The sequence below is a fragment of the Rutidosis leptorrhynchoides genome, chromosome 3, assembly GCF_046630445.1.
Source record: "Rutidosis leptorrhynchoides isolate AG116_Rl617_1_P2 chromosome 3, CSIRO_AGI_Rlap_v1, whole genome shotgun sequence".
Classification (NCBI taxonomy): Eukaryota; Viridiplantae; Streptophyta; class Magnoliopsida; order Asterales; family Asteraceae; genus Rutidosis; species Rutidosis leptorrhynchoides.
The window spans coordinates 50,186,289-50,210,742 of NC_092335.1; the positions used below are offsets into that span (position 1 = coordinate 50,186,289).

At 35.3% G+C, this 24,454-nt stretch overlaps 1 protein-coding gene and 1 long non-coding RNA gene across 3 annotated transcripts; both read left to right on the top strand.

Annotated features, from left to right (window-relative positions):
• Positions 1 to 8,382: 8,382 nt before the first annotated feature.
• Positions 8,383 to 12,521, top strand: LOC139896092 (uncharacterized). 2 transcript variants are annotated; one of them, XR_011776128.1, is made up of 6 exons: positions 8,383 to 8,596; positions 8,872 to 8,950; positions 9,125 to 9,231; positions 9,617 to 9,725; positions 11,359 to 11,612; positions 12,171 to 12,521. It is a non-coding gene; the product is annotated as an uncharacterized lncRNA (long non-coding RNA). The 2 variants fall into 2 exon arrangements; XR_011776127.1 differs by having other exon boundaries at positions 8,872 to 9,231.
• Positions 12,522 to 14,111: 1,590 nt separating this feature from the next.
• Positions 14,112 to 24,241, top strand: LOC139899967 (uncharacterized). Its single transcript, XM_071882787.1, has 7 exons — positions 14,112 to 14,200; positions 14,597 to 14,717; positions 15,627 to 17,251; positions 17,648 to 18,098; positions 23,482 to 23,611; positions 23,731 to 23,859; positions 24,087 to 24,241. Exons 1-7 carry the CDS (start codon positions 14,112 to 14,114, stop codon positions 24,239 to 24,241), a joined length of 2,700 nt encoding a protein of 899 aa, XP_071738888.1.
• Positions 24,242 to 24,454: the final 213 nt, after the last annotated feature.

Genomic DNA, 24,454 nt, shown 5'->3' on the forward strand with positions numbered 1-24,454 from the left:
CCATTTATAAACGCGCTCCCAAACATCAAAAGCATGTTTACAAAGAAATAGGGAGTGGTCAACCATCTTAAAATTATCGTCACAAAGGGGACATCTCAAAGAATTTAAATCAATACCACGATTGTCTAGGCAACAACTTTTCTTCAAGAAGAATGGTTAAATATCCACCATTCCTCAATTTCCAAACCCATGAGTCTAAGCCACTGTTTATTGAAATTGAACCCATTAATTAGTCTGCTTAGCTCATCTAATTCACCAATAGCACGTCCAGTATGCGGCCTGGACCATCTCTAGATATCTTGAGTGTTGCATCTCAGCCTGCTCACACGATCACATACCCGAGCATTCTTTACAGTTTCAAGACGATATAGACGACTAAATTTATGCTTCAAGCAGCAGCCTTCAATGATCCATGAGTCATCCCAAAACACAGTACTTGTGCCATCTCCAATTTTCTTGGCAAAGGAATTAGTGAAAGAGATGCCACTGTCTTCAATTTGCTTTTCTGTATCAAATACCCCTAGAGGTACCTGCTCTATTAGTACAGCTAGAAACAAAACCACCATGAACCCCTAGAGGTACATTTACATGTTAAACAAAGTAAATGTTTCCAACTGTTGTACCTCTATGAGCACCTTCTTGAAATCAGAACATTTAATTTCTTTCTTCTTCATCACCATCTTTAATGCCAAGTTTTAACTTATGTTGTCCTATCATCTCTCATTTCAAATGCCTCGTTGGACACCTATGTTTGGCATGATTCTGGTATTGACCCATATAAAAGCTGAAAGACAATAATACTAATCTTGACCCATATAACCTTTATGTAGCAATTCTGACCCATATAGTCTTTATCTAACGACTCTGACCCATATAGCCTTTATGTTTTCCAGAGCAGTTCTGACCCATGTCTGAAAATTACAAATTGTTAATGACTCACGATGTACAATAAATATAATATACTTTGGGACATTTTAATCTCAACTGCGTCTACCATTAACAGCAAAGCTATATACATAAAATACTTTTGAGACATTTTAATCAAATTCTGAACTGCCATCTGCCATTAACAGCAACATACGTGGTCTAGACTTGCATCTTCTTTCGGACAGATAAAATTGGACACTAAACCATGAAATCATTCCAAATTTCTATAAGCTTGTAAATCAGCATACCTCCCCATATCTGGCTATACGACATAGCATAATAATAACCTATTTGAAACACAAGAATATGGCAATTGATGATCATATCATACTCCCAGTCTTTCCCAATCGTCCAGCCGTCTGCATCAATGGTTGCAATGTTTCAGCTGTATGTGGGTAATCAAGCGCAGCCACTGGAGCGGTTGATTGATCAGGTGACTCGGTTGTCTATGTACTTATAACTGATATCCTATTTTTTGAAGATAAATAGAGATTTCATAATTTCAAAAAATAGTGATACCCAAGAACAATTGATGATAGATGATAGTTAACGTACCAATTGTAAGGCAGATTCAATAGAATTTGATGAATTAATTGTTACGTAACAATCATAAGCGATTGATCTAACAAATATATGAAACCCTAACCTAACAAGTAAAACGATAATTATCTCTACATATCTTAAAAGACATAGTCGAAGTGAATACTGACAGGGGTATTTTTGACTTTTCACTTTTTCCTCCTTTTTCGGAATTATTTAAATTTCGTTTCACACCCCAGACATTATCAAAAAATACAAATCGACCCCCCAAACAGGGGGTAAAGTGTCAAATGACCATTTTCATAAAAAAATCTTAAATAAACTCCCCCAAAATCTTCAACGAGTCATATCTTTTCGCTCGCAACGAGTTAAATTTTTTCGACACCATCGTTAAACTCGAAATAATTTTAGGAACACAATGTCACTAACTATACGCAAAACGGACGTTTTTTAAAAAATGCTAAATATTTGGGGTACTTTTCATATACGTTGATTTTGCGTTAAATTTTTAAAAGTCGACAATTCCATAGCGAAATGCGGAGATGTACATATATTGTTAATTTAACATAACATTTAAATCTTTCACGAGCTATACTGTGACGACCCGGAAATTTTCGACCAAATTTAAATTTAAAATTTATATGATTTTGACCGACGATTCACGAACAAATATTTGTAACTAGACATCAATATATATATATATATATATATATATATATATATATATATATATATATATATATATATTATAATGTGATAAAAATATAATAATAACTTAGTAATAAAACGTTTAAATTTAAAATAATATTATATATATATATATATATATATATATATATATATATATATATATATATATATATATATATATATATATATATATATATATATATATATTAGGACGATGATTTTAGGAAGCAAATGACCATAACACTCAAAAGTATAAGCTACATTTTAATTAGTATACTCATTGGTGAAATAAGTCTAATTATTGATAAAGGTACACGTCGCGAAACGTAAAGTACAAGTTTTCTAAGCGTACGAAAATGCGTTCGAAAAATCGGAACCGGTACTTGAGTCGAGGGTCAACGTACTACACATCGGTGCAAAAATTACAAATCAACTATGCACGAGAATATAATATAATATTTAATTAATTCTAAGGATTAAATATATTATTTATTAAATAATATATATGTATACATAAATGGTGTCGGCAATGGAAAAGCAATGGATGCTAGCTGGAACACAAGCTCATGCGATCGCAGCCCATGTGTATACACTCCAATGATTAGCTCTTAGCAGCCCATGTGAGTCACCTAACACATGTGAGAACCATCATTTGGCAACTAGCATGAAATATCTCATAAAATTACAAAAATATGAGTAATCATTCATGACTTATTTACATGAAAACAAAATTACATATCCTTTATATCTAATCCATACACCAACGACCAAAAACACCTACAAACACTTTCATTCTTCAATTTTCTTCATCTAATTGATCTCTCTCAAGTTCTATCTTCAAGTTCTAAGTGTTCTTCATATATTCTACAAGTTCTAGTTACATAAAATCAAGAATACTTTCAAGTTTGCTAGCTCACTTCCAATCTTGTAAGGTGATCATCCAACCTCAAGAAATCTTTGTTTATTACAGTAGGTTATCATTCTAATACAAGGTAATAATCATATTCAAACTTTGGTTCAATTTCTATAACTATAACAATCTTATTTCAAGTGATGATCTTACTTGAACTTGTTTTCGTGTCATGATTCTGCTTCAAGAACTTCGAGCCATCCAAGGATCCGTTGAAGCTAGATCCATTTTTCTCTTTTCCAGTAGGTTTATCCAAGGAACTTAAGGTAGTAATGATGTTCATAACATCATTCGATTCATACATATAAAGCTATCTTATTCGAAGGTTTAAACTTGTAATCACTAGAACATAGTTTAGTTAATTCTAAACTTGTTCGCAAACAAAAGTTAATCCTTCTAATTTGAATTTTAAAATCAACTAAACACATGTTCTATATCTATATGATATGCTAACTTAATGATTTAAAACCTGGAGACACGAAAAACACCGTAAAACCGGATTTACGCCGTCGTAGTAACACCGCGGGCTGTTTTGGGTTAGTTAATTAAAAACTATGATAAACTTTGATTTAAAAGTTGTTATTATGAGAAAATGATTTTTATTATGAACATGAAACTATATCCAAAAATTATGGTTAAACTCAAAGTGGAAGTATGTTTTCTAAAATGGTCATCTAGACGTCGTTCTTTCGACTGAAATGACTACCTTTACAAAAACGACTTGTAACTTATTTTTTCGACTATAAACCTATACTTTTTCTGTTTAGATTCATAAAATAGAGTTCAATATGAAACCATAGCAATTTGATTCACTCAAAACGGATTTAAAATGAAGAAGTTATGGGTAAAACAAGATTGGATAATTTTTCTCATTTTAGCTACGTGAAAATTGGTAACAAATCTATTCCAACCATAACTTAATCAACTTGTATTGTATATTATGTAATCTTGAGATACCATAGACACGTATACAATGTTTCGACCTATCATGTCGACACATCTATATATATTTCGGAACAACCATAGACACTCTATATGTGAATGTTGGAGTTAGCTATACAGGGTTGAGGTTGATTCCAAAATATATATAGTTTGAGTTGTGATCAATACTGAGATACGTATACACTGGGTCGTGGATTGATTCAAGATAATATTTATCGATTTATTTCTGTACATCTAACTGTGGACAACTAGTTGTAGGTTACTAACGAGGACAGCTGACTTAATAAACTTAAAACATCAAAATATATTAAAAGTGTTGTAAATATATTTTGAACATATGTTGATATATATGTATATATTGTTATAGGTTCGTGAATCAACCAGTGGCCAAGTCTTACTTCCCGACGAAGTAAAAATCTGTGAAAGTGAGTTATAGTCCCACTTTTAAAATCTAATATTTTTGGGATGAGAATACATGCAGGTTTTATAAATGATTTACAAAATAGACACAAGTACGTGAAACTACATTCTATGGTTGAATTATCGAAATCGAATATGCCCCTTTTTATTAAGTCTGGTAATCTAAGAATTAGGGAACAGACACTCTAATTGACGCGAATCATAAAGATAGATCTATTGGGCCTAACAAACCCCATCCAAAGTACCGGATGCTTTAGTACTTCGAAATTTATATCATATCCGAAGGGTGTCCCGGAATGATGGGGATATTCTTATATATGCATCTTGTTAATGTCGGTTACCAGGTGTTCACCATATGAATGATTTTTATCTCTATGTATGGGATGTGTATTGAAATATGAAATCTTGTGGTCTGTTATTATGATTTGATATATATAGGTTAAACCTATAACTCACCAACATTTTAGTTGACGTTTTAAGCATGTTTATTCTCAGGTGATTATTAAGAGCTTCCGCTGTCGCATACTTAAATAATGACGAGATTTGGAGTCCATGCTTGTATGATATTGTGTAAAAAACTGCATTCAAGAAACTTATTTTGTTGTAACATATTTGTATTGTAAATCATTATGTAATGGTCATGTGTAAACAGGATAATCATTATGTAATAGTTGACGTTTTAAGCATGTTTATTCTCAGGTGATTATCATTATTTGATAATCTACGTAAAGCTTTTTAAACCTTTATTGATGAAATAAAGGTTATGGTTTGTTTTAAAAATGAATGCAGTCTTTGAAAAACGTCTCATATAGAGGTCAAAACCTCGCAACGAAATCAATTAATATGGAACGTTTTTAATCAATAAGAACGGGATATTTCAGTCATCTACCATATTATCTTGTCAAACTTAATCATTTCTTCTTTATAGGTCAACTTTTTTGCACCCATTTGCACCCCGTTTGTCTTGTTTATCTTGGACGTTGAGTTAAGACTGACCACATGATTGATTTCACTTGTAGTATAAAATAATTTGAAGAAGTAATGGGTTGTTCAAGTGTTGTATCAGTCCTAACTCTTTGAACTTCACTTTTTATACTGGATTGTTATCTTGAAAATTATATAAATAAAGTAAGTGTTCATTTTTCCAGCGTGTGACTACAATATTTAGCCCACCCTCACCAGCCTTAAGCAAATCATGGAAAAGGGTGGGGCTGACTTAAATGCACCCTGTCCCAGCCACAAACCAAATGAGGCTTGTAGAAAAAGATGAATTCGCATGCAATATATATGTCGGTGTGAGCCTAATTTATTTAATAAAGGGAGAAGTGTCATATTATTCGGTCACTGTTTTGGTATTCTTGTTTACCTGTCAGTGTTACCTTTGTGTGTCCTGTTGTTATTATCTTTTAATTTTTTTTTTGTTAATTACTCCTCCATCTAATTTATTGTCTACTATTCTATTTTATAATATTCTGAATTAATTGTTCATTTTTATAAATGAATAACAATAATGTTATAAAAATATTTTCTGCACCTAGAGCATTCATTTAGGACAAAAGATGAGTAAAAATTAAGAGGTAATATTAAAAAAGTTAAAAAAATATGTAATTTATACTTTTTCTTAAAATGTGTGTTATTTTTCTAGAGACACTATCGGTGTGTTTGTTTTTTAAGATATTTTTATCTGAAGATCTGCGGATCATGTCTGTAGAGAAGATATGGTCTGAAGATCTGCATGCTGAACATTAAAGAACGTTTGTTTTTTTGTCTGAAAAATTTATGTGGTTCTGAATTAATATCATTTTTATGTTTTATCAAATAACTAGATTCGGAAGCCCGCGCGTTGCTGCGGTTCTCAATGTTTTTGTCATAACATTTTTGCAATAACGTGTTTTGACAAAACATTTGTTGTACGCATTTAGCGTTGATTATTTACTCATTTATCCCCACTATAAATTTATAGATATTTATTTTTATTATGTTTTTGAGAGCAAAATATATGAAAAATGAAAGGATTTATACTCCGTAATATTTTTTGATTAAAAAAAGTTGGAAGATGCAACTGACAACTGGACTTCGTATTTGGTAGCCACATGATTTGGTCAACAATTACTTTACTACTTTGTCTTACCCCTTTGCTCTCGATTAATCGAATAGGTGGTTTCGGTCGTGAGATAAAAAATTAGTTTTCCAACCCGATATCATATTTCGCTGCGGGATGATTTTGATCGGTTAACGATAAGTTAATTATACGTAAAAGGAAAACGGTTACCGGTAATATTAACATACTCTAAAGTTTATATAGAGTATAATATAAGAATTTAATTTAATTGATGTTCGAAATATAAATCTTTACAATTTTATGTAGGTTCAATGTTTTGTGTAACACATATTGAAGCTAAAAAAAAAAATTTTAAGTGGTAATGTTTATAACTTAGAGATTCAGTTTGTCATTTTCATCGTAAATGGGGGTGTAAATAAAAAAAATAAAGTAAAATGGGTTGATTTCATCCACATATCCATCCTACCCTATCTTTAGTACTCCGTATTCTCTCCTTTAACAGGTTATTATCCTCTCCACCGATCTTCCCCAATTTTCCATTCTCATTTTCACTACCATTATAATATCTTACACTAAAATCATAAAAAAAAATCAAGAAAAATTATATCGATGGTTGCGGTTGACTCGGTGGTTTCCAGTAGTTCCGACCACCTGAACTCGATTTAGTTTTTGGGTTTTTCTAACACCCCACTCTCGATAGAGTTGTACTATTTGTATGGTTAGTTGTACCGTGTGCATATTTAGTTGTAATATATATGTGAATAGCTAGTTGTACTCAAGAATGCAGGTAAGAAAAAAATTATTATTTTTGATGTTTTTTTACAATAGTAAGGTGTTGGCCGACGGTGAAGGTCTACGGCGGCGTCGGCTGTTGTGATCGTAACTGTTGCCGGAAGTAGCTTTCCACCGCCACTCTCGTGGTGTGTTGGGCTATTGTAGTTGTTCTCCTACAGGAGGTCCAGCGCTTGACATTTATCAGAGCCACGGTCGTGAAAAACCCGACTCAAAAACTTGATTTTTCAGGTATGTGTTTTTTCTAACCACTACCAAACCGTCCTATGTTCAGATTTGTTTATTGATCGGTTGATTTTTAGATTTGTTTTTGTTCCTTTAATATATATGTTATCGGTCCCCCCCCCCCCCCCCCCCTTAAATCAGACAATTAGGTGGACTCGTGTGGTATTTGATATGCTGGGTGTCTTCTAAGTTTTCAGGTATGTTTATATATTTCATCAAACATTAAACTGTTCTTTGTTCCGGAAGTTTGTCTCATGTATGGATCTGGATGTTTTTTCTTTAGATCAGATTTGATGGTGGTTGAAAGTTGTGGACGATGACGGTCGTAGCGCCGTGAAATCGGCGGTGGTAGGTGGCAGTGCATGGTGGTGTAAAGTGGCTGATGGTGGCGGTTGCAGGTGGTTGGTGGACATGGAATACTTGTGTAGATGGAAAAGAGACCCAAAAATTAATAAGTTCATGGTTTTTTTTTCTTTTTTTTTTGAATATATGTAAAAAGACGAATATTAACTGGTGGTCGTTGTATAAAATCAGAAGTTTAAATAAATTATCTCCAAAAAAAAAAAAACTGTAGCTACAGTGCCCTACAGTGTTTTTGGGTATGTGACGGGTTATGATTGAAGGGTGTTGTCCATATCTATAACCTATAATAATATGTATAGATATGCCACGTGGCATCACTACCTCCTCCCTACCCCCTTTTCCAAACTATTGCCCACATTCTGACATCTGTCCCAATCCCATTCGTCCGTTTTTGAAACCAATCCACAAAAACCGTCTCTTTCTCTTACTCTTTCTCTCAAACCCTAACTATCCACAATTATAAAAAATCAAAAGCAAATACACTCTAAATCTCGAAACATGTTCAAAATCATAAAGCACACCATAATCGGCTTGATATTATCGCTTGATTCAGTCCATCTGCTACGCCCTTAATACATCAATTGATTAAATGTCTCAACAGATGGTTATATGAATTCCAATTAATCAGATGCGATTGGCATAACAAAAAATGAAGCACCATTAGAGGGTTTCAGCATCTATGTTCGATCACAAACTTCATTCATCAATCTTGCCAAAGAAAATATGTAAGTAAACATACGTTTTTAATATCATTATATTCACAAAGTTATTGATGAAATCACTTTGTGTTTTGTTGTGGATTCACAATATTAGGGATTTTGTTCAGATGAATTTTCTGATTTTTTTTGTCTGATCCATAAATAGAATTGCTACACCATATAAATTCATTATGTTAAAACACGTTTGTGTTTATGTAAATTCATTATCACTGAATGTTGTGTGCTATTAATCTATAAAATTCATTCTTCTGAAGTGTGAGATGTTATATTGAATGTTGCAGATGATCTATTATGGCTAGACTTTGATAAATTACAGCTCAACGTTATAAAAGGAGGGTTTCGAAATTCAGGAATGGACAAGTGATTTTTTAATTATGAAATTCCATAAAATCAAACTGCGATTATATTTAATTATGAAATTCCTTTCTATGCATTAGTTGATTTCTACCATGCTGTCATTTTTTAATTTATGAATATTTTTTATTTTTATAATTTTTATTTACCTTTTAAAATGATTATTGCGTTATTGTGCAGACTTGCAGTTTTGTATGGTGCCAGCAACTCTAATGGAAGAGTATGGCTATGTTTGTACAAGTGCATTCAACAAATTATGAAATTTTGTGAATAAGACTTCAATTATGGTTTTGACGCTTTCCCTATATTCCATGTTGTTTACTCTCCTTTACTAACAAAGATAAATGTGATGATAACACCGTACACAATGGGTCATTAACTATATATGTCTCTGATGATCTAAGTAAACCAACTTAGATCTTAATGAGGGTTTAGATAGACCCATCAAGTCTTCTTTTGTCCCTTTTCTAACAATGTTTGATGAAAACACCAGTGCACTGTTCTTTTGCACTCTTTCAATTGCTCTGTTATGTTTTAGAGTTTGTTATCATTAATTATTGACTTAAATGGTAATTACTAAATTGTTGCTTCATCGTAGAAGAATTTAGTTTATTTACGATTACTTAATGTATTTGAGTTTCAATATGTGTGACTTTTTTGGGTTGAGTGCAGTGTTTACTACCCGATAACCCATCGTCGTGGGAAAAAATGAACAGACATGGTCATACATCTACGTTGGCGCTTTGATGAGTTCAAAATGTCTATCACTATGGTAACACTGGTATGGTCTACATTTATACATTCATTATGTAGGTTTTTGTACCTTTTTATTTCATTTGATTTTGAGTGAGTGGCTGTAGTCTCCTCCCAAGTGTCTACAATTATTGGTGTGCGCCATGTGCACAATTTTGAGTGAGTGGTTGTAGGACTTTTGGATCACTCCTACTTTTTCAAGTTTATTTAAGTGAAACAAGATACCATCATATCCAAATGTATCCAAATGGGCTAAAAGTATATAGCATGTATGTTTGTATGGGTTGGAGCGGGTTGTGTTGATTACAATTGGATATCCTGTTTCTTAATCGTATAGATGATAAAAGGTGTTGCTATGATTACAAAGGCCATATTTTGACAATAATGTATTATTTTAAATGATAAGATTTGATCAAATTTGTGTATATCTCAAGCTTTTGACCCAACCTGTCATATTTATTAAAACCAAAATTTCGATATTGTACACAGAACCATTTGAAAGCCTCATCACACTTATACATGTAATTGTTGGTTACTCACAACAAGATATTGATTAAAAACACATATGCTGCATAAGAGTTTACGATATAAGTTGACATGTTGAAGGTTTGTATACTTAAAAAAGTCATAACTGATCTTTTGATTATTTATATGTTTGTGGATATGCTACAATGTCTATGTATATGTTTATGCTTTTGACTATGTATATGTTTATAGATATGAGTAGCTATATTTGTTGGTATTTGTTTATGTTAGTTTATGCATCACATGTTCATGTATATACATATATAATTGTTGATCCATTTGTATGTACTATTATTAAAATGTAATTTTAGTTCCATATGTATGTTTATGTCACTTTTATATGCATGTATGTCCTGTTGTATAACTATATACTATTATTTAAGTATTGTGTTAATTGAATTAGCTTAACTATATGATATTCTTAAACTGCACTGCTACTGTTTCAAATGCACTGCTACTGTTTTCCTTTAATCCTCACGGAATGCATACTGTTAGTTTGTACAGGTTATTAGCGATAGTTGATGGGCTATCTTGGCCCAAATGTACACAAATGTATATTTACCTGTTCTTTTAATTTAATCCAATTGCTGCTTTTCTAAAAAAAATATATGATATTATTAAACCCATTTGTAATTGGTTGTAATCAAGATCAGTGAATGATACAGATTTAGGTTTGTCTAGGGATATAATTGAAGATTTGTGTTAAGGATTTTTAGTTGTATGCTATAAATTTGCATGCATTTGAAATGGTGTTAAGATTCGGTACAGAAGACATACAAAAACCTAAGTGAGTTTCCTGAAGTACTGAAAATTTGGTCAGCCAAATGTTTCTTCGTCAAATTTAGAATACGTATCAACACATCTACGACATCAATTTAGGGTTTTTAATTTATTTCTCGTCATACAATGTCAAAAAGTCTGTGCTGCTTAACTGTCGTAGATGTGTTGATTTCATATCCAAACGTTGACTAAGGTAATTTTCAGTAAATAATCTTTGTGTATGAATCAGTATTTTCATTGTAAAGCTAATCACATGAAAATTTTGGATCTTTTGGTCTATATAGAGATGGCATGATAGGCACTCAGATTTAGTGGCTATTATAAATATGATATTTAATTCCCAATGGCAATTGCAGCGTCATATGGTAGGTGTCACGGTCATTACATCTGGTGGTTCATTCATTTAATAATCAACATTCATGAGTTATGCGAAAACCACAAGAAAATGGAAGGCATTAGTTGCATTTAAAATCAATATGACATTCAACTTATACGATCAGCGATCTGACATTATGCAAATCATATTTTATGAATATGAAACATCATGCTATACGATCTGACACTATGAAAATTGTCATCTACAAAGAAGTCTTACGACGTATTTGATCGGGTACGGCCTTTTCTTTTCAATTATAGTATTCATTCATATTTTTGATCAAATGATACAATTTCAAGTCACTTGATATAAAGTACCATTATGACAATGGTTGTTAATGTCGTACAAAAGAAGCTATAATGAGCTCCTCAGATTTGGGGGCTCAAAATTATTTAATATGAAGTATCAGTATGACATAGGTTGACATGTGGTCTAATTGTAGTGGGTCATGAAAGATGGGACAACTTATTTTAGGTTTTTTTGATGTGGGTGTTCGAATTGTAGATGAAATTGTTTGCATTTGTTTTGTGTTGATCTGGTTAGAATGGGTATGATGTATTGTGTTGGGCAGGTTTAGCTTCTTCCTTTCTCGTGTATTGATTGGTTATTATTAATATAATCATTATCATTATATTTGCTGCGATAAATAAAAGATGGGTGGTCAGAAGGACAAACTAAGGATTTAAAGCAGGTGTTTGTCTTAGCAAATTTTTTGGGTTATATTAGTTGTAAACTCAAGCTACCCTTATTATTAATTGAATTATTAGTTGTAAAGTTGTTTGTTTGATACAGGATGAGCATGGCCGAGTATGCGTTATTTCACCTGAAACTCTCTTACCTCAGCTTTGTTGAGGCCTACATTTACGACAAGAAAGGAGATCCAACAAAAAGAGGTGACCTACTGGCTGTTGCGCTGTCTCTATTTTTAGTTTTTAGTGATTTTGTTATCTTTGCAGCGGATTACACATAAAAACATGTGAGCTGCAAAATTACTAATATCTTATGTTTTCCGACTCTGTTGTGGCATACCTTTATCACAATGATGCCCACAAATACTATGTCATTAGCCTCATTCTCGGATGATATATATATTTGGGAACCAATGATTCATGTATTTATGAATATTTGAGCACATAATACCAAATGCCCAAAATTACAATTGATAATATTATCCATATGCTCAAATAGCTACACCCTGTTTACTTTTCAAATTGTCCAAAAGACGTTCAAATGCTTACTTAATGTATAACACGCATACAATCTGTAACAAGATTAATGTATTAGTATACTAATTTTTTAAGCCACCGTGCAACGTACGGGATCTTAAAGCTAGTTTAGTATATAGTATAATATAATTGAGTGAAACTAATATAAAATATAAACATTCTTAAGATTTTACTCTTAACTATTAAATAAAAAACTAACAAAGATAAAAAAAAATAATAATAATAAATCATCTCTTAAAGTTCACCAGGACCGGAATCTTCACCGGAATTACCACCGGAATACTCACCTGAAGAAGGTGAAGTATACGTTACAGAGGACAATTCGAATTTCAAAACACCCTTGAAAGCTTGCAGTTCGGTGTCAGATAAAGTACCTAAAGAGGTACATTACTCTATGGAAAAAGTCAAAACAAAACTTGCAGAAGAGATTAAGCTCTCTTTCTTTTCTCCTAAAAGCAAAATTCAAGTACAACCCAGTGTAGGAATGGGTAACCTGTCAAGTCCTTGTAGCCAACCAATACTTCAACAGATACCTTTTAGTTTTAAAGATAATGACTATCCTGCCCTTAGTCATATTCCAACTAAAAACCCTTCTACTTCCTTTAACCATTCGAATATTATCACTGGTGTACCTTCTGTACCCATCTTTAATTCCGTTTCTTTTGCTTCAAAAGTAACAGAATCTAAGAACAACATTTCTGATCAATGTTTGGGCAAAAGCTGTAAAGAATCATGCGAAAAACTTAAGACTCGTTGTATACCCATCGCCAATGAGAAAGATCCTGTTACTCTTTCAAAAGATGATAGCAGTGGACGCAAATTGAAACCTCAAGGTAATAGTTGGGTTGATCAAGTTCCTAACAATTCAACTATATTTGATACGGATAGTGAAATCCATCATGTGGTTGGGCAAGAGTCTTCTTTCAAAAAGACCACAATTAACGGTAAACAATTTGGGGCAAAAAAACTTACTTATAGAGAAGAATTGCATAATTTTGGAGTGTTTATGGACAATATGACGGATGATGATGTTACACCGGTTAAGAAGCCTATTTCATGAGACTAGGTTCCTTCCAATTTTTCGCCTCTTTTTTCTCAACATTTTTCCTCAGCACGGTTGTCTTCATTCCCTGCTCTCGTTCATTCTCTCTGTTTCTTTCACCTAGCCTAATTTTGGGCGCCGTTCAATCATATCGAGCCTTTGCCTCGATTGGATTTGGGTTTCTTCGTGTTTCATCTGAAGATGTCTATCTTCTCAATTATTCGTTTCGTTTTCAGGTTTTTCTGATGCTATCTTGTCAGTGATTCAATCTTTCAAGTTTAGGCGGCCTGTTAGTTTTTCTGTTTTGTTGGGCTGCTTTTCGGGCTGCAAAGCCCAGTAAACAGTGGTGGGCCTCTTGTCAGCTGGTGACTCTGCAAGTTGGGCTCCATAATAGATGGGCTTCATTTTAAGTGCTCAGCCCTGTTCCAAGTCTGTCCAAAAGCGTGTGGGCTTCTATGTCTAGTCATGTTGGGCCTTGTGGCTTCTTTCAGGAATTTTTTCGATGTTTCTTTCAATTTAGGTCTTTCATTTTGGGCTATCAAGCCTCTCTCATTGTATTATGTTTTTTCTTCATCCGAAGGTTTATTTAATATATTATCTTTTCGCCAAAAAAAAAAAAAAAAAAAAAATTCATATGTTCAACAGACCTACTTCTTTACTCTTTCTTCTTTCTCATTTACAAATCCTAGCCAACCCATTTACAATATACAAATCTGATTTGAATCATAAATTATCAAATCTGAATCGTTTACAAACAAAGTCATGCGAGCTAATCTTTACAATTTACAAATCCTAGCTACCAATTTACAATTTACAATTTACAAATCTAAAGCTAATCCATTTACTAACCCAGAAGGATGTTGTCTTTACAAATTGGTGGGTTTTACAATTTGGGTTTTTAGTGGTGGTTTTACAAAATGATTTTACAAATGGGTTTTATGATTTTACAGATTGCGGGTTTACCTAGTGGGTTTAGATCGGGAGTGTTGCGACCGGAGGTGGTGCCGCCGGAGAGGGCGTCGCAGTCGCCGGAAGGGGTGCAGCCGTAAGGCTGTTGTCGCTCAGGTGGAGGTGGGTTGGTTGGTTGCTGGTGAAAGAATTGAATGAAAGAGAAAGAGAAATAGATGAAGGTTACTGGAGTAAATAAAATGTCTTATAAGCTATTTGGTAAATATTTAGTTTATTATTTTTGTGGTGTATTGCATTAGTGTTCTTCGAATTTGACTGCATGATTATTAGGGGTTTAATAGTTTAGTTGCATCTGAAATTTTCCTGCTAAAAGGTAATCTTATATTTTACTGTTCTTTCCGTTTGTTTTGCTATCTACAAATTAGTTTTTATTGCGGTTATTGATAACCTCTTAACGCTTCAATCGCCGTTTCCCTTTCATCGTATTTTCCATCAACAATCGAATTAACGTCTGATCTACGCACCCACAATTTCACCACTTATCAATTTGGATCCGATCAATTACTTGTCAATACCTTTTCAATTAGGGCACAAAATTCTCAGATCTGAAGGTAACATAACGGATCTACTAGCGAGGGTTTGTAGTAAACGAGAAACCTCGCCATTTTCGCCGTATGCTGCCTTGGAGCTGCCGGAAATCACTGCTGCCGGAAATCTCTCCTGCCGGAAACTCCTTGTCTTTACAAGGCTGTGTTTGGTTCTCTGATCCCTTTTCCTTAAGTCCATACTCTGTGATATTTCTGCTTTACTTTTTCACTGTATTTGCGTATTCATATCCTTGAAGTTTCAAAGTTGTGTTTATTAATTATATCCTTGACTATTATTATTATACTATTATACTAGTGATTATTAGTATTATTAATACTCTATTATTATTATTATTATTATTATTATTATTATTATTATTATTATTATTATTATTATTGTTATTGTTATTGTTATTATTATATTATATTTTTATTTTTATATTATATTGCCACTTCTGCCTTTTCCCTTTTGTTTATTATATAGGGTAAGATAGACTCTAGTCGTAGTGATGGTCACGTGAGGTCATGTCCTTCGAGCTTAGGGGCGGCTAGGTCTAGAAGGGTTAGAGATTTTCCTGTTAGGATTAGAGTAGGTAGTTGGAATGTAGGAAGTTTGACGAGCAAATCCCGTGAACTTGTAGAGACGTTACTTAAGAGTAAAGTGGACATATTGTGTGTTCAAGAGACCAGATGGAAGGGTGAAGAGGCGGTTGACGTTGGTGACTACAAGTTGTGGTTTTCGGGTTCCAGAGTAGCTAGAAACGGGGTAGGGATCTTTATAGGGCCCCGTCATAAGGATAATATTGTGGGTGTGGGTAGGTGTAGCGATAGGATTATGTCGGTTAGGTTAGTTATCCAGGAGGAGTCTTACATGGTTATTTGCGCTTACGCACCTCAAGCTGGTTTAGGCGAAGAAGAAAAAAGTCGCTTTTGGGAATCGTTAGATGAAGTTGTGAGGAGTTGCCCCGCTGATCATCGATTACTTATTGGGGGAGACCTTAATGGACATATAGGAACGATTTCAGACGGATATGCGGGTGTCCATGGGGGCTTTGGGTACGGAGTTCGAAATGAAGAAGGACGCTCCATTCTCGAATTCACTGTTGCCCACGATTTGGTTGTTGCAAACTCTTTCTTTAGGAAGACGGAAGCTCAGCTAGCAACCTTCCACAGTGGAGGTCATAGTACCCAGATTGATTATTTGCTGCTTCGCAAAGGGGACCTTAGGACCTGCAGAGACTGTAAAGCCCTGACTACCTGGACCTGTTCCACTCAACACAGACTTTTGGTCATGGACTTGGTTCCGCAGAGACGGGTTACTAGGAGAGGGAGACCCGCCCAACCTAGGATCCTTTGGAAGAATCTGAATGAAGAGAAAGCCGAAACTTTCAAAGCATCTGTTTTGGAAAGAGTAGAGGCAGTAATGGATACTGTTACTCATGGGGATGCAGATCAGATGTGGAATAGTTTCGCATCAACTATTAGAGATGTCGCCAAGGAAACCTTAGGTGTGGCAGTAGGGACATCGAGAGGACACAAGTCTTGTAGAGAATCATGGTGGATTAGTGATGAGGTTCAAACCAAAGTCGCACTTAAGCAACTGAGGTTTAGGGAGCTCGTTACATGTCGGGACGGGACACGTGATGACAGAACTAGGGCCGAAGAAAGGTATAAAGAAGCTAAAAGAGAAGCTAAGAAGGCCGTTGCCCGTGCAAAAGATAAAGCGTATGAAGTTTTGTATAGGAAACTAGACTCCAAAGAAGGAGCAAATGATATTTACAGGATTGCTAAAGCTAGGGAGCGTATGAGGAGGGATATAGATAACATCAAGTTCATCAAGGATGAAGCCGGTCAAACCATAGTAAAGGAAGACGAAATTAGGAAAAGATGGGAAGGGTATTTCCAATCTCTTTTCGTGGGTGAAGGACCCGGGCGCCAAGAGGACCCGCAGGACTTGGGAATAGGACATTTCCAGAACAACAATTTCTGTAGGAGAATCAGTCAGGAAGAAGTAAGATCGGCACTACGAAAGATGGGTAGAAACAAAGCTGTTGGACCAGACCAGATCCCAATAGAGGCGTGGCGGTGCCTAGGCGAGGAAGGTGTCAGGTGGTTGACGTGTCTTTACAATAAGACGCTTAGAAGTTATAAAATGCCTACGGAATGGAGACTCAGCGAGATTATCCCCATTTACAAAAATAAAGGGGATGCCCAAATCTGTGGTAATTATAGAGGCATAAAATTACTTAGCCATACTATGAAGCTTTGGGAGAGAGTGATTGAGACTAGACTCCGACGCGAAACTACGGTTTCCGAAAACCAATTTGGTTTCATGCCAGGGCGCTCTTCGATGGAGGCAATTCATATTTTAAGAAGCGTTATGGAGAAGTATAGGGAGAAACAAAAGGGTCTAGAGATGGTCTTCTTAGACTTGGAAAAGGCCTATGATTGCGTACCGCGAAAGTTGATTTGGAAGACCCTTAACGTTAGGGGTATCCCAAGTAGATATATTAGAGCTATTATGGATATGTACGATGGGGCGAAGGCCTGCGTTCGGACGCCTGTGGGAAACACAGAGTATTTCCCGATAGAAGTAGGGTTGCACCAGGGATCGGCCCTTAGTCCTTTCCTTTTTGCTTTGATCCTCGATGAGCTGTATCGAGAAATACAAGAGAACATCCCTTGGTGTCTGATTTTTGCCGATGATATCGTGCTTGTATCGGAAACAAAGGATGAGCTTAATAGAAGGCTGGAACAATGGAGGGAAGCCTTAGAACAAAATGGGCTACGGATCAGTAGACAAAAGACGGAATATCTTAGTTGCGAATTCGGTAAGACTGATGATGAACTTAATGTTGGAGGGAACATCAGCATTGAGGACCAGATCTTGCACCCACAAGAGTCGTTTAGATATCTAGGCTCGGTCCTCCACAAATCAGGGAGGATAGATGAGGACGTGACTCATCGTATTAAGGTAGGTTGGTTGAAGTGGAGAGCAGCGAAAGGGGTCTTGTGCGACAAGAAGATACCACTCAAATTGAAAGGAAAATTCCTCAAGGTGGCAATCAGACCTGCCATGTTGTACGGATCAGAATGTTGGCCAATGACGAAGGCCCAAGAGAGAAGGATGGAGGTGGCAGAAATGAGGATGCTTAGGTGGACGTGTGGTAAAACCATGCTAGATATGATCCCAAATGGTGTGTTTAGGGAAAAACTTGGAGTCAGTAGCATCATCGACAAGCTAAGAGAAGAACGACTTCGTTGGTTTGGGCATGTGATGAGACGACCACGTATTGCCCCGGTTAGGAGAGTTGAGGCACTCACGGTAGATGGTGTAAGGAGAAGGGGTAGACCTACTCGTAGGTGGATGGATAGACTAAGACTCGACATGAGGGAGCTTTCGTTGACCGAGGACATGACTTCTGATAGGGATGCGTGGAGGGCTAGAATAAGAATAGTTGAGTAGGGCTACTTTTATTATTATTATTGTTATTGTTATTGTTATTGTTATTGTTATTACTGTTATTACTGCTATTACTGCTATTACTGTTATTATTCTTACTATTACAATTATTAGTATTGTTATTGTTATTATTATTATTTTTTGTATCACTATTATTAATTATTAGTGTATTAGTATTTGTATTACAAATATTTATTACTATTAATATTTATATGAACTATTATTATTACTATTATTTGTACTACTATTACTATCGTTTTTATTAGTTTTATGTACTGTTACTAATATTATTAAATGAGTATGTCTTTGGTATCTTTGGTTTTGGATGTATGCATGCTTGCTTGGTTGTTTGTACGTATGCACGTAGGTTCTTTATGTTTGTATGTATGTATGCATGCATGTAGGTTTTGTAATGAAGGTGTGATGCAGTTACACACGTTTTTGTATGTGAGTTTGTTTTTTATGTATGTATATTTGTAGGTAGGTATGTATGTACGCTTGTTTTTTACTTGTCTGCAGGTGTGGTATATTCACTCTTGTATGTATGTTTTGCTAATAGGTTTATGTAGGACTTGGTGTTTATGCTATGTATGTATGGTTGTATGTGTGGCTTTATGCATGTATGTATGTACGTAGGTATGTTTCATGCTTGTACGTAGGTATGTCTCATGTATATACGTAGGTATGTCTGGTGTGTATGTAGGTTTAGGTATGCGTGTATGTATGTACGTATGTATGCATGTATGTATGATCAAGTGATTCGCATCGCTCGGTGCATCTTGGGACCATTATGGCTGAGGACGACTTCCCTTGCTCTAGAGCTTGGTTGGTTCCTTTTAGTTGGGTGGTTTCGGGGGTGTCTACCGTAAAGGTGCATGAGTGGTTTTTGGTTTGCTAAGGGCGGTTGGCTCTTTGCTTGCGCAACAACTTCCACCCGGCATGCCCTCGAGTTGCTGTCCACAAGGTCTTTTGGCTCTATTTATTGAGGCAACGACAAGCGTCGTTTTAGTGGCGTCTTGACTGCCGCTCAGAGCCTAAATTGATTCTTAGGCATGCTTTAAACCCCATGAAAATCTGATTCTACCATTTTCATGGCGTCCCCCCTATATTTTATTATTATTATTATTATTATTATTTTTATTACTATTTTTTATTTATCTTTGTATGTTTTAATTTATTTTTTAATTTCTATTTTCTAGTTTTAAATTAAAAAAAAAAAAAAAAAAAGTCTTTTTTTAGCCGGAGGTCCTCACGGAAGCAATCTCTCTACCCTGGAGTAGAGAGGGGGATGAATTTCCTTTACCGTGGGTGGAGAATTCTCTCGACTCGTGGTAACAGAAACGACTTCTCTTCTAGTTTAGGGTAGAGGAAGGATTGTCTACACCTTACCTCCCCCATACCTCGCAGGCGCGGGATTGGGCATTGTTGTTGTTGTTGTATAAGTTTGGAAGCAGTAGTCTAGAGCTGCGAATTTGAAGATATTAGCAGATCTTATTTTATCTTATGTCTTCACAAAAACAAACCGTCTTCAACAGAAATGTCTGCTCGCCCGCAGACATAAGACATAATAACGTCTGCTGTCAGAAAAACAAACACCACCTATATTTGAGAAGAATGGAGTATAAGCTAAAATTTATCGTTTAGTACGGCTATTTCTATTGGTTTAGCTTAGTTGTTTACATGTTAGCGTTGGTGTCTGTCGCTTTCAACGTTATTATTAGCTACAACCTATTGTTGAATAATATGAACCGCATGAATATTATTGATGATCATAACTCTAATGGACCCAATTCACAATTAGACTTGGGCCAACCTAAAATAACCCATCTAACACTCCCCCGAATTCCGAGCAGCGAACTCCCGAAAGTTCGGACTGGAAGAAAACACTTACAGTTAAATAAAATAAACATAAGTAACTTCTTTTTTTTTTCTTCTTATTTGTCGCATTAAATAAGCTGATATTCATTTATAGAGTTGCAGATTTCTTGACGGTTTCTCCTTTTCCGTAGCGTTTTTTTTTACGTCGTGGCTTGCTGCGCCTAAGGATCAAATACCGTTTTGATATGCTACTTTTGTCGACGATAACAGTATTCTTCAATGCTGCAAACAAGAATTTTGACTCTATTCTCTTTTTTTTCGGGGTTTGGAACTTAGTCAAGCTAGGCGGCTCAGCCCCACGCCGATTATTGAAATAAAAAAAACAATAAAATAAATATTATTTGTCATTAAATACCATTAAAAAAGAAGGATATATTGCTAGGTGGCCAGATTATTGAGATGAATGGTATTGCAATTTTAGTTCACATATGGTAGTGACGTGTGTGATTAAAATAAAATGAAAAGATAAAAGAAAAGATATTGAGGCTGAACAAAGAATAAAAGCGGTGACATGTTTATTTATTTAGCAAATAATTGCCAGCAAGTAATCTACACGAAAATATAGTGAGCAGATAAATTCGAGACGGTGATAGGTGATGCGGCTGAACAGAAAGAAAATAGTGAATGATGATGTCTGAAAGGCTGTGGTGACAGCCGAGAGTGGTGAAGATATATGTAGGGTTTGTAAGAAAATAGAAAGAAATATGGTTGACAGCCAGAGAGACGGCGGATTATACATAGATTATTATTAGAGTTGAGGTGGTGATCGACCACCATAGAGGGATAGAGGGAGACGGTTTCAACCAGGTTCGTACCGCTCGGATACCATGTTGAATAATATGAACCCCATAAATATTATTGATGATCATAATCACTATTTATAGAGTACAATATTCATATAAAACCTTAATGGACCCGATCCACGATTAGACTTGGGCCAACCTAAAATAAACACCTATTAGTTGTGTAGGCTCTACTGATATCTTTTCCATGTGTAGATGCCTCAATCAATTTTCATGGTCCACATAACATGTCTTTAAAGACAATGCAATCTTGTGATGTCAAGTACCAAATTTTCATGATAGATGTCTCTTTTTTTTCACTTGTAGATGACTCGATCAATTTTCATGGTCCACTGTAGGGGTTCGTCGGTTATCAAAAAAAAATGCCATCTTGTGATATCAAGTACCAAATTTTCATGATAGATGCATCTTCTTTTTTCACGTGTAGATGACTCGATCAATTTTCATGGTCCACATAATATGACTTCAAAGACGTGCCGTCTTGTGATGTCAAGTACTACGTCTTGTGATGTCAAGTACTAAATCAAACAACATACAACATTAGACTGCTCACAACCATGACACATGTCATACTATAACAACACCTATGTCACATCAGCGCCACAACAACAACTTCTTCCTAAGACTAGCCCAAGACACTCCCTAGTATTCATAACACTTGTCAAACAACGACATATACCCACTTTTTAATTATTTTGATTATTAAAACAAATAATAAATATATCCGTTGCACACATTGCTCCACCTTCAACTATGATTTAACAAAGCAAGAATCAGAGAGGGCCGAAGGAAGACGGCCGAATGACGGCTGCTACCAACGCCTTCTTCCAACGGCGGGCCAATGGCGACCCTTCGACGACAATCGTACCAGTCTTATTCCTCAATTTGTACTAATTTAACATCGTTTTCCATATCATATAAAGTTTAATTCATACGTGACTACATGATCATGACTCGTAGAATACACGATAATTAAAAATAATTGTTTTTAATTAATGTTGATGTGTTATTTTAATAAAAACCAGTATATAAGGTATAAAATAGTATATAAGTTATAATGGGATGGAAATGCTTTTGTATAATTTCATGGGCCATTGCAAAATGCTTTTGTATACTCATTACAAATCAACTCACTATTACTGGAAGAAAAAGAAAAAAAAAGTTGTGATGTGGTCCAATGGTTGGTGACATGCCTCTTTTAGAGGAGATCAGGAGTTCGACCCTCGTTTCCTACATATTAACCACACAATTTTGTCCCAACCATGAAGTATCACCCATGGCACATTTCCCACATCGCGTTAGGGTGGTAAGGGGGAGGGGGATTTACCGTCCATGTCCCGTATGGGATTGGCGCGGTTTTCCTCATGGGCATGCAGTTGGGGGGCGGATATAGCAACTGCGGGAGATGATCATGTGAGTGGTTAAGTCCCAGGGTGATCCCCAACTAACTGTTGTCCAAAAAACAACTCACTATTACTACGTAGTCAGCCGAAAAGTCGTACTTAATAAGTACACCTCACTTTAGTAAAGTAAACACTTTATATGTATAAGACCACCCCTAAGGCGTTAGTTCCCATCCGTCAAATGACATGGCACCAACTGACAAAAACTGATGCCGTTAAGGGGGCGTCAGTTCTGACGGACGAGGGGCGTCAGTTTTAGAACTGACGTAAAAAAAACGTCGCGATGACGTGTCGCGATTTGATTGATCCTTCAATTTTTTCTAGCCGTTACACCTTTTTTTGAATTTCAAACTTATAAATTTTATTATAAATGTCTCAATCATATTTCATTTTTACACAACTAAGACATCATTTTCTATCAATTTTTTATACATTAAAATCTAAATATTTATACAATTATGACATCGTATATACTTGGTTCCGATTTCGATTCGGAGGATATTTGTGTTATTCAACTTATTCAAGAAATGGACGAAGAGTCCGAAATCGAGTCCGCGTCTCGTATTCGTAGAGTTCGAGGTTACGTTCTGAGAGAGCGTGAGAATGTCGCGCAACATTGTGGAATGATTAATTTGCTAACGCGCTAATTTTTCCGGTCAAGAAATTTAAAAGGCGTTTTCCTATGCGAATTAATTTATTCGGTCAAATAACGCAAGGTATAACTACTTTTTCTAGTAATTCAATTCCCAAGCATTTTAGTTTTTTTATGGAAAGTGTTGATGCTACCGGTAGGTAGTCGTTACTACTTTACAAGAATGCACTGCACATGATGTTGCACGATTATATCGTGAACATGAGGAGAAATATGGGTTCAAGGGTATGCTCGGGAGTATCGATTGCATGCATTGGGAGTGGCAGAATTGTCTGTTGTTTATAAAGGACAATACACTAGGGTTGAATATAAAAAACCGACAATTATGCTTGAAGCGGTGACTTCTTATGACTTGTGGATTTTTGACATGTTTTTTTTCGGGATGACAGGTTCTAACAATGATATAGAAGTTTTGAATCAGTCCCCTATTTTTGATAAACTAAAGAACGGAACAGCTCCATCCGCACCATTTGAGGTAAATGGTCATCAATACACCAAAGGTTATTACCTTACCGACGGTATAATATCCAGATTGGGCGACACTTATCAAAGGAATGTCGTGTCTCATAGAGGAGCCAAGGATTAAGTTCACAACATTTCAAGCTAGTACCTGAAAGGACATAGAGAGGGCATTTGGGGTTTTTCAAGGTTGGCTTCATATTTTAATTCATGTTGCACGGACTATGAAAGTAAACAAGATGCGAAGTGCAATGGAATGTTGTCTCATTTTTCATAATATTTTTAGAATACAATGGTTTTGCGCTATGTAGTTGGGAAGAAAGATTCGTAACCAAGGACATGGAGAATCGTGCTCAACGTATAAGGAATAGAGGACGAGATCAAGACATTATCACAAGAGAAATAAGAGACAGGGTTAGGGGTGTTCATCGGTTTGGTTGAACCCGTTTAAACCGAACACCAAATCATAACCAAACCGAAAAAATTCAAACCAAATTTATAAAATGTTTTGCGGATCGAGCGAAACCGAAAACCGAATTCAAATTCGGTTAACAGTTCGGTTTTTGGTTTTGAAATTTTCAAATTTGGTTAACCGAAAACCAAATATAAAATGAATTCAATTTAGACATTATTAAATAAATATGTTAAGTTGTA